The following is an 11,311-nucleotide window of genomic DNA, read 5'->3' on the forward strand; positions in this document are numbered from 1 at the left end:
ACCTTCTTTCACATTTTTAGAAACTGACACCACTGCTTTCTTCCTCTGCCGTTCATATTGTGTTCCATCTGTCCAATGGGACTGTGATGTAGGAAATGTCTGATGCTAATGTGTTGCCTTCCTGTTTCCTGGGCAGTACATGGGTTGCGTTGAGGTGCTACAGTCAATGAGAGCGCTGGACTTCAACACCAGAACTCAGGTCACCAGGTGAGACTTACAGTGCTGCTCATCAGCTGCTGGCTTGCCATTTCCCTCATCAGCTCTTGTTTGTGCATGTGGGGGCGAGATGGTAAAAGTGTGGTTAGACTTACAGAAACATCGGTCTGGTGCACTCACACACGCATACACACACCCCACCCGCCTCTCCTATTTTTCTTCGTCCGCTTGCTTGCTTCTTGTTCTGCTTACACTCCCTTTTGCTTGCTTGTTTCTGTGTCTGACTATATCTGCTCATATCTGTGTGTGTGTGTGTGTGTGTGTGTGTGTGTGTGTGTGTGTGTGTGTGTGTGTGTGTGTGTGTGTGTGTGTGTGTGTGTGTGTGAGAGAGAGAGTAAATACACGCTTGCTGCTCTCTCAGACCCTAAATTAGAATGTTCTGGAATCCTGGTGGTTTCCCTCTGGTTTCCGTAGTGATGTTTGTCTCTGTGGCAAAGATGAGCATTGTTGCCAGGGACGATAAATTCAATCACCCACTGCCAGATCTCATTTAATCCACATAATTGTAAGTCTGGAAAGGTGTGAGGTTTAATGACATGCTATTGAAACTCTTGCATGTTTTTAATGTTTCAGAGAGGCAATCTCTGTGGTGTGCGAGGCAGTACCGGGAGCCAAAGGAGCCCAGCGCAGGAGAAAGGTACACACTATGCACACTAGCGCACACCCTTACAGGGCATTATTTATTTATACAGCTTAAGTGGGCGGCAGTGGGAAGGGTTTTCTGGATAAGAGCTAGATTTAGCTTGATTGTCCACTCTGTGGTCAGTTGGCTATTCAGTCACACACTCTCCCTCACACACACACACACACAGATCTTGATTTAGGCTGATTGTACACTTTTGCGGTTAGCGGGCTACTCACAGGTAATTACCAATCACTCTCTGGTCTCTCTTTTCCCTCCCTCTTGTCACAAGGGAGGCTAGAGAGGTGGAGTTGGAGCTCCTGTGGAGCCAGTCTCAGGCCGAAGAAGCACTACAGACTACCAGACACAGCCGCCAGTCTGCTGTTTAAAGACTGTGTGTGTCTGTGCGCAGTGTCCCTGTAAAACTAAAAGCATCCACCCAAACAGTTCATAAAACAGGTGGCTAAATCCAGCCGCCTGCTGTCATAGCAGGGTTTGACCAAAGAACGTCTGGCAGTGCAGCACACCAGACAAACTGCAGTTATAGAATGTAAACTAGAATAGATTAAACTATCCTAGTCCCTCTGATTTGGCTGGACTGAGGTTAATGTGGCTGCGCATGTGCATCCTGTCTTAATCCTGATGTTCTCACACTGCACTTCACATATTCTGGAGCAGATATGGATGACAGCCATGAGAACAGGAGGAGGACTGGGATAAATGGGCTGGCAGAATAGCGCTGGCGTGATCTGCGTGATACTCTTGGCACAGCCTACAGTATGTGAACTGTCCTGTCTACTCCCCATTGGTCACAGTTGGCCTTCGAGACAGGATCACTTTCACAATTGCAGCTGTTCTCCCACTCCCACACACACAGGCATTTCCACACATACACCCACAGGCTCATGCACAGGCAGGGAGCACTCAGTGGACTGTCGTGCCTTGTTGAAGTTTAAAAAAAAACAAAAAAAAACTGTAGGTTTCTGTGTGTGCACGTTGTTTGTTTATTACTCATAGACCACATCCCTCTCCTTCGCAGCCTTCCTCTCGCTGTCTGACGTCCATCCTGGGGAAGAGTAACCTGCAGTTTGCTGGCATGACAATCAGCCTCACCATCTCAACCAGCAGCCTCAATCTGCTGGCCTCTGACTGCAAACAGGTTAGAGTGAAAGCAGCTTGCTCCTGAAGCTGCCATTGTGTGTATTCTTCTCAAAAGCTGTTGGTGTTTGGTAGATTTGTCCTTGATAGCCAGAGATTTCACTGTGAGTCAGAGATGCATCTGATTGTTAGAGATCTGTTGTAGCTGGAGGTATGTTTGGTCCTGAGTGCACTTAGCCTGTGCATTTTACTGAAGTGGAGTAAACCTGAGATCTCTGTGCTTGAGGGATTTCTTATGGTTTTAAGGATTTTACAAACTTACTTTTTAAAGATCAGCTTTAGGATGCCAATTTTAATATATATGTAAATTATATATATATATATATATGTGTGTGTGTGTGTGTGTGTGTGTGTGTATATGTGTGTGTATATATATATATATATATGTTCATTCATCTGACTGGGTGCTAAGCTGTAGCAGAAAAAATGCAGAAAGACTCATTCAGCACACACTAGGGATGTCTAGATCACCTTCATTTATTAATAATCGTGCATGTACGTACTATATGAACAACCATTAATAAATGAAGATGAACATTTCAGAGATTGTTTTAAAAGATGCATGATCATTTTTCCCACTGCTTACACACTTTAATTAATGATAAACAGATTTTAATTAGCTGATATTTCATAGAAGATTGGATCTAAATGATGTAAAAGAATATATATTTTTAGATTTCAGCATTAAGAAAATATCTTTCGAAATCAAAACTCAACTGAGTGTATTATTTTGTGATTTAGTTCTCAGAGCAGTGTGTAATATGACCTTTTGCGACATTTAAGAGATGCTCAGATAAATTTAGAGCTTCTCCACTTTGTTTGCTTCATTTACTCTGGATGATGCGCAAATCCCTCTTAACCATCGTCTTCATTCCTGCATCGCCTCAGGGGCAGGATGTGATCCTCCTCCCAGACCTCTAATGAGTTAATAGCTCCTGAACGATGTTTATTTCTTTGGGGAAATGGTATACAGGAGTGCAGCGCATACACATTAACACGTAGCCCAAAGAAACATGTTGCGCACATACACCCATTCACAAATACTGACTCGGATACAGACCACACATTGTGCAGAGAGCATTAGTAAGTGTTGATGCTGTTATTGATCCAACATGGGCGGCTGTTGCAGACTGTTAAAAAGGTGTTCCATCCATTGTCTCTACTTAGTTTTTATCTCTGCTGCAGTTGATGGTGCTCAATGGAGGAAAAAGCACTTTTCTCAGTAATTATTCCACATTTGTCTCTCCATCCACATGCTTTCATCTCACTTCCCACATACTTCATGTCACCCACGTGCTCTCCTTCTCTCTTTCTCTCTCTCTCACTTTCAACTCTCCCTTTCTTTTTCTCCACAGATAATCGCCAATCATCACATGCAGTCCATCTCCTTCGCCTCTGGAGGAGACCCAGTGAGTCACCCAGCACTCCCTCTCCCTCTCTCTCTCTCAGCTCAAATCTCACTCTGGACATTTTCCATCTTTCTTCAGCCTCCATATCCTTCCTTCCTGTCCTCTGTCATTGTCTATTCCTATGAATACCACTCACTCTGTTGCTGCCTCGCTGGTTTGCAGTCCTTCTCTTCCAAGCCTGATCTCACTACTTCCTGTTATCTCTCTTTCAGCTCAGTGTATGCTTTTAACTTCTGTATGACTTAAGGACTGCAGCTTTGCTTTATCTCTTTCTCCTGCTTCTTCTCCCTCTTTTACTCAACCTTTCTATCCTAAACCTGCCCTTCCCTTTTTCCTCCTATCAATTTTTTTCCCCTTTCCCTCTTCCCCTAACTGTCTTCCCCTCTCTCCCTCAGGATACGGCTGAGTACGTAGCATATGTGGCCAAAGACCCAGTCAACCAGAGAGGTGAGCAGAAACAGCAAAATGACACCTTCACTCAGGCAGCTTCTGCCAATATACTTTTTTTTTTTTTTTAAATAAATTTGGTTTGACCATAACAACATGGTGACTCATGTTTTCAGATTGCACCTTCAGCAAATGCCGTAAATATAAATTCAAACACACAATTTTATTAAGATATAAATTAATCCTATTAAATAAATAAAATGCCTCTATTAATTTTTTCATTTCCCTTTGAGTTTGACACACCGCCCACGGGAGACATTATAGACCCAGAGTGCCAAGGGAGAAACACAACATTTACTGCTAAATAGGCATCACAAGTAACAGGACTGTTATTCATCCTTATGTGCTAAATATATGAACATGTGGCCAGATTTTTTTCCAAGCAATAATGATGAATGGAGGAGAAAAAAACTATTCTCGGTTTCACATTCACAGAAATGTGTTGCTGCAGCTCATTTGTGCGTCCTCTCTTTCAGCATGTCACATCCTGGAGTGCTCAGAGGGTTTAGCCCAGGAGGTCATCAGCACCATCGGTCAGGCCTTTGAACTGCGATTTAAACAGTACCTAAAGAACCCACCCAAACTGGTCACCCCTCATGACAGGTAAACAGGGATATCTTTGCTCACATGAGCCCAAAACAAGCACTTGTGTTTGTAATTTGTCACCCATCGTGTGTTTCTCTATCTGCTTTTGTATCGCCCCCTCCTCTCTCAGAATGGCTCCGTTTGACGGCTCTGCATGGGAGGAAGAAGATGATGAGGCTGCGCCGCCTCCTGACGTCCCTTACTATAACAATTTCCCTGGAAAACAACCTCCCCCTGGTGGACTGATTGACATGAGGACCCGCCCAGGGGCCACACTGGTGAGACAAGTGCACATAAACACAAAGGGAGAATGAAACATGCTCATACACATCACTGCAGTTGGAAGATGATACACTCGTAAGGAATTTGCTAGCTATGCAGCATGCGATAAAGAAATGCCCACTTTCTAGTAAAAGAAAAGGCAACTGTAACCCTGTTCTGTTTGATATACACAAATCATTATTGACCTTTGTAACCTTTTCAGTAGCCCAGATAATAAATTCTAGTCTACATGGTGCAGTGACTCATTTGTTTATGTGTCTCTGTGTTTGCAGCCTTATGGACAGCCAGGTCAGAATGACATTCACAAGCAGCCTCTGCCGCCTCTACCAGGTGAGATCTGTCTGTGCTTGTCAGTCTCTCTGCATCTCTCTCTCTATCCGTCATTCACTGTGAGGCTGAAAGGAAATGACTCAGGGTATCATTCAGACACAAATGAAGAGACTAAACAACTATTTTTCCTTGTCTCTTTCTTGGATAACTAGTTATTTCCCTCAGTACGGAACACTGCTCATTTATAATGGCCTCATGTCTAATTTGTACGTAGGAGTGCTGTAGGTCAGTATAACAACTCAAAAACAATGGCATTTTTCAGCCCTGTTACAATTGACTCCTAGCAGAGGAATCGGTGGCACTATTTCTCCACTCTTTTGTCTTTGTTGTTTTGTCTTGACTGTGCACAGCTGATATGAGACACAGGAGGTGCCAAGGTTACTGATGTCTTTTTTTTCTTTTTTTTAGTAGGTGCCAAAGAAGGGGGAAGGGAACTGTTTGATGACCCATCATACGTCAATGTGGATAAACCCCGCCCCCCAGTTGCAGCAAATGGAAATGCTCACAGAGATGCTTTTGACATGAGTAAGAGCCTCACCTGGTCTATCTATGCTCTTATGTTAGTTAATGTGTTGTGCTGGGAATATTATCTCAGCTTGATAAATCCAGCTGAAATAGACTGCTTTCAAAAAAAACCCCACTGTGCTGAAATGACTAACTAGCTTGCTGGGAGACATATTGAAACATAATTTCTTGTAAATGTAAGTGTGTGTTGTAATCAAAATGACCAATATTACTCCTAACTGAAATGTGCAATTGTTTTACCATGTGGCAAGCATAAGGGTTAATCAGTGACTAAGGAGATGAGCAGAGTAGTGTGTACTTTACATTCCATATGACTGGCTAATTGAGGAGTTGAGCTGCCCACAGAAGGCAGCCTTGGAGGGAGATAAGGGAATTAGAGTGCCTTTGTCCATTACGGGGGCATTTTATGTAACATGATTGGTTGACTGGGTAAAGCTTTTCACATTAAAGATGCAGTCCAATATCAGTGGATAGCACACTGTCAGAGACCATGTGGTTCACTTGGACATGGTCCAATAGTTATTGTTTTGAATAGAAATACAGACAATATTAAAGGACAAAAGAAAATGTATTTGAACGTTACATCAGAGAAATACAGTATTACACATTTATATCTGGATGTTTTTTTTAAAGAGCCATTTGACGATGCCCTGGGGGTCTCTGGGCACAGTGGCTCAAGCTCAGTGACGGCAGCGCCCCCCCTGGTGCAGCAGTTGCAGTGCGAGGCCTGGTTCCACGGTAGCTTAAGTCGCAGGGAAGCAGAGAGGCTGCTAACCCGTGATGGTGACTTCTTGGTGAGGGAGTCTGGGACCACACCCGGACAGTACGTTCTCACAGGACAGCAGGGGGGTCAGCCCAAACACCTGCTACTAGTCGACCCAGAAGGAGTGGTGAGTCAGGGCAGGAGGAGGGGATCACAAGGCCAAAGGGGAAGGAGGAGAATGGATGGGAAGGGACATTTTTAAAGTAGTATTTCAGAATGCATGGTTGTATAATTATATAGTTAAACATGTCTTTTCGTTTTTTACAATTTTGTTTTTGTCTTTCAGGTCCGTACAAAAGACCATCGTTTTGAAAGTGTGAGTCACTTGATCAGTTATCACATGGACAACAGACTCCCCATCGTATCAGCTGGTAGCGAAGTGTGTCTGCAACAGCCAGTTGAGCGCAGGGCCTGACGTTACGCAGACCAATGAAATTCTCCACCAAATATACATACACTCCCACTGCAATTCAACACAACATAAACACACCCTCATATGCTATAACACACGCAGCAACACTACACTCCAACATACACAGGAAGATATATTCACACGCACACACACACGTTAGCAAAGAAAGCCAAAAAAGAAAAAAAATCACCAGTTTCTCTGCAAAATCACTTACTTGCTGCTGTTGCCACATGTTCCTGTCCTTTCTGAAAGCCAAGCTGTGATCTGCAGTCCTTTCTCGACACCACCAACTATCATCCGCGCATCCCTCCACAACGGAGAAGCACTGCTGCAATTTCTCAACAGCCTACTGTGAACCAGGGAGGAGCCCTTTGCTAATTTCAGAACAGGGCAGAAAACAAATGCAATTTTTTAAAGAAAAAAAAATCTCAACATTCAATCATGAAAAACAAAAAAACCGAACACTTTACTAATACATGGAATTGTGTACAAAGAAATGGTGGAACTGAAGAGTGAAGAAAGGAACGTAAATGGGACATGGAATGAGATTTTCCTGTGCTTTAAAGAATGTGTCTGACTGTCGCTGGAGCATATTAGGCAAAACGCAGCCTGGATGGTAACGGTTCTTTGTTGTAGAGACTGAACCAGGCTCGAACATAAACACTCCCTTCAGGTGTCACTTGAGCACTTCAGCAGCAAACCTGACTTTGACATAATTCTGCCTGGTGAATATGCATTAACGAGTTTGCTTCCAGTATAATCAGGAGGGCCACCCTACCCCCGTCAACCACTCCCCTATTAAAGACTTTTGAACTTTGACCCCTGGAGTGATACCTGGTGATGAAGAAAGCCTGTATGCAAAACTGGGACTTCTATGCCAATGAGCATTACATGTTTTGTTTCCTTGTCAGTTGTCTTGGGATTCATTACTAATTGGACATTAGAAATTCAGGGGGATCTGAGCAGCTGTATCGCCCTAATCTCTCTGTAAACGCAGATATACATACACCTTTACACCACGCACAGTCTGCACCACCTGTCATGCCAAAGAACATGAACTTGGTCGCTAACGGCAGAGGAAGCCATGTTAATTATCAACTGTCTTGTGTGCTTACAGCAGTGGGAGCTAAATTAGAAAGAAGGAAATGCACATCAAAATGGGCCTGTTTTGAACAGAAGAAGAATTTAGGTGATTGTGCCTGAATACATCATCAAGAAGGCAATTTTTTAAAGTGCATCAGTGTCACCCACAAACACAATAAGTACTACATTTAGAGAAGCATAGACCAGATAATTTGATCATTGCTTTTCACTGACACCTTAGTATGTGTTTGCTTTGACAATCTATGGGTTATATCTTTACAGAGTATTCTCTGAAGCAAAAAGAAAGAGTTGTTAAAGGAGACCCCTTTACACGCTGGCCAATGAGAGATGTTGAGCAGTCTAAGCAATGAATTTCCCTCTGCAAAAATGATGCAAAGTATGTCACAGTAACTGGTTTGGTAATTATTGTGTATTGTGATGTTGCTTTACTTTTTAATCACTTGAGGGAATCATTTTTAAAAAACCTTGTATCAAATGAAATGGGTCAGGGGTAACTGAATACATGCTTTTGGAGCATCGCTAACGATGAATTGTTAAGCCAAAATGCTGCTCCTCAGTGTGCTGTTTTCACAAACTGTCAAGGATCTGGAGGGAGAAGTTCACACTTTAGTTTTCTCCTCTCCTCTTCCTCCTCCCTCAGTTCATGGTGTTGTTTTTTATATATCTTTTTAATCGTGCCTTGTTTCTTCAATGCAGTCACGTCACTTCAATGCAGTCACCTTATGTACTTAATTCAGATGTACTACAGGAGAATCTTACACAAGCCTCTCAGTTAAACAAAGACTCTGCAAAAATGACACTCCAGTAACCACACACAAACAGATCCAGTGATGGCAATCTCCTCTGATGCACATTCTTGCATTCAGCTTATAGTCACAGATACTTGATGTCACCATGGGGGGGGATGTTTCCTGGCCATCTGTAAATAACATCAATTTTTGACTGGTCATCTTAGTAATGGATTAATGTTTCCATAATTGTACATTTAGAGACCTATTTGATAAGTAACAACACCGAGCCAGACACCACAGCACTGAGGTAGCTCTTAAAGCCAACTGAACTTGTCCAAGAGATTGCAGCCAAAACTCCTGAAATACGAGAAGGGATCTGTCATCTTAAACCTTAACTGTCAACTAGTCCTCATTACCCTGAAGCGGGCTCACATGTAATCTTAACATGCACACACATACCAGAGAGACAGCTGGATCGAGTCAGACACTCACACTCTGCTTGTTCGGGTGTCTGTAGATCAGAGATAGGAAATCCAGAGCTTTAAGTTCTGCCATTGCTGTGTGTGTGTGTGTGTCTGTGTGTGCGTGTGTGTGTGCTGAAATGGACCCACCTGACCCTCTGCATTATTTAGTGACCTGGCCCCGTGTTAACATCATTTATCACAGTTGCCTTTTGTTGCATGAAAATCCTTTTTAAAAAATGTGTTTGTTGTTGGTGATGGTGATAGTGTTAATGATGCTGTTGTACTTTTTAATTAGGTTTTTTCTTTTTTGAAAGCCAAAGGTTACTTTCAGATAGCGTGCACAGATATTGATTTTTACTTTATATATTTCCATTTTAATGCTTTTTGTTTGTTTGTTTTTAGGGAAACATGTCTGTTTACACCTGTATCTATCTGAAAATATAGATTGCATATATAAATACATATATCATTCATCTCTCTTTGTGAGTTTGGCTTTTGATGTAATTGTGTATTTGACCTAAGTATTCATCATTTATAGTTTTTTTCCTATCAAAGTACACCAAAAAAACTTTGATTGAAATTAAACAACACAGCTCACACTTAGAAGGTATGACTGCCTGTCACACGCTGTCGTGAACAAAGAGCAGGGTGTAGTGCAGGGGTGTGTTGAAGCTACTGGAACTCTCCTTTTTGTGAACGTATGAGGCTGTTACAGCTGGGGGCTGATTCAGTGATTGTCAGAGCTTAGAGAGGGTCTGTGTGGGGGGTGCCTACACAAAAGAGGTGAGTGGTGCGCAGCAAAGGTAAACAAGGCCTTTAATCAATCAGCGGATGTTTGAAAGCGGGGAAGAGTCTAGATAAAGCAGGATGTGAACGGAGGTGGCCTACAGTTCGTATAGGAGGTTATAAGTAGAGGAGTTAACTGTGCCAGGAATACGGAGCAGACCTCAGCTGTTGCACGAGCCCGATCCAATCCCATTTGTCAGACCTCTCCTATTTCTTCTCATCTCCTTGTTGCCTCTGCCTGATCACTACCTTTTTCATTTTGGAGCAATGCATCCTCAGCGTCCTCTTCCTCAGGCCATGCCCTCGGCCTCTCTGGGACAGCACCTGCGGGACATAGCCATGGGCCTGGGACGAGGCAAGAACTTCCTAGGAGGAAACTTTGCCTACAGCTTCATCCAGTCAGTTAAGGAGTGCCTTTACTTCCTCCTCTGCTGCTGGTGCATCAAAGAGATCCTGGACTGACAGACTGAGACAGAGTAGATCAAGTGGTCAAACATTGATTTTCCCTGTTTCTCCGTTGGCTCCTATAGTGTAATTTCAGCCAGCTTTTATTTCATCAGAAATGGAGTGTTTGATCAGCGGTGCTGCCAAAGCGTTGGCAAGTATGAATCTTGTCTCATATGACAACAACAATCTACCACATCAGTACATAATGAATTAAAATCTTTCTAATGTATATAATGCAATTACCTACTAGAAAAGAAGCTCTCAATTTTGGGAAGAGGCAGTTATATTGAGGAATAGGTTTACAAAATCATAAAACTGTTTTTAGCCACTTAAACACACATTATTTTTTATTCCTGTTTTTCAGGGTCTATAGGATGCTCCTCTTGGGTTTTCAGGAAACACTCATTTGCACATTTCTAGATGCTACAAATGTTCATAGTGGGACTGGTTCAGAGTTTCCTGAGTTCAACCCTGCTGATCTGAGATGTTGAGGAGTAGCACCTGAACTGATGTTCACTGTACAAGACAAACTGGTGTGGCAATGAATAAAGGGACTAATGAATAGAAACTTATTACCTTTATGTCTGCATTTTTTCCATGTCATTATGATTCATTTGGTGCAGCTAAAAAAGTGAGAAAATAATGTGGTTGGTGGTTGGTCATTTACTCTTGTTGCCTTTATATGCCTTTATTGAGACTTTATGGTTCGAGTTTATTTAATTTAACAAAGTTTGCAACGTTGCATGTCTTTACAGGGGTCAAATCCATGATTTCTATATTGGAGAAAAAATATTAATACAAATTTTACAAGCTGTTTTAAATTGGAAAGGAAGATATCGCGACCTAAAATATCTACGTGGAATCGGCTCGGGCTTTGTGGACCACCGACAAAAGCTGGGAACTGGAATTGTTTGAAAAAACGTGCAACGTACATCACCTGCATGTGTCAATCAACTTGGAAGCTTTCCCATTGAAGTATAGTGACACCGTATTGTCATTGGTCGAGCTGGATGACAAGGGGCGGGACCAA

At 42.6% G+C, this 11,311-nt stretch overlaps 2 protein-coding genes across 6 annotated transcripts in view; both read left to right on the forward strand.

Moving 5' to 3' along the window:
* shc1 (SHC (Src homology 2 domain containing) transforming protein 1) overlaps window positions 1-9,523 on the forward strand; it is a 22,230-nt gene extending 12,707 nt beyond the window's left edge. For 4 of the 5 annotated variants that reach the window (XM_018680497.2, XM_018680495.2, XM_018680498.2 and 1 more), the window contains 11 exons: window positions 137-207; window positions 790-853; window positions 1,878-1,997; window positions 3,352-3,405; window positions 3,801-3,852; window positions 4,329-4,455; window positions 4,568-4,715; window positions 4,992-5,049; window positions 5,458-5,574; window positions 6,208-6,464; window positions 6,624-9,523. In XM_018680497.2, coding sequence (XP_018536013.1) covers window positions 137-207; window positions 790-853; window positions 1,878-1,997; window positions 3,352-3,405; window positions 3,801-3,852; window positions 4,329-4,455; window positions 4,568-4,715; window positions 4,992-5,049; window positions 5,458-5,574; window positions 6,208-6,464; window positions 6,624-6,752 — 1,197 coding nt within the window. In that variant the 3' untranslated portion in view covers window positions 6,753-9,523. The remainder of the gene's footprint in view (window positions 1-136; window positions 208-789; window positions 854-1,877; window positions 1,998-3,351; window positions 3,406-3,800; window positions 3,853-4,328; window positions 4,456-4,567; window positions 4,716-4,991; window positions 5,050-5,457; window positions 5,575-6,207; window positions 6,465-6,623) is intronic. The other variant, XM_018680496.2, reaches the window with a different exon arrangement.
* A 145-nt stretch (window positions 9,524-9,668) lies between these two features.
* lenep (lens epithelial protein) lies at window positions 9,669-10,853 on the forward strand. Its single transcript, XM_051076261.1, has one exon. It carries the CDS (start codon window positions 10,102-10,104, stop codon window positions 10,294-10,296), a length of 195 nt encoding a protein of 64 aa, XP_050932218.1. The 5' UTR covers window positions 9,669-10,101; the 3' UTR covers window positions 10,297-10,853.
* The last annotated feature ends 458 nt before the right edge of the window (window positions 10,854-11,311 follow it).

Source organism: Lates calcarifer, linkage group LG15 (assembly GCF_001640805.2).
Source record: "Lates calcarifer isolate ASB-BC8 linkage group LG15, TLL_Latcal_v3, whole genome shotgun sequence".
Taxonomy (NCBI): domain Eukaryota; kingdom Metazoa; phylum Chordata; class Actinopteri; family Centropomidae; genus Lates; species Lates calcarifer.

Excerpts from the sequence above, each read along its gene's own strand:
- lenep (XM_051076261.1), top strand. The coding sequence starts at position 10,102 with ATGCATCCTCAGCGTCCTCTTCCTCAGGCCATGCCCTCGGCCTCTCTG.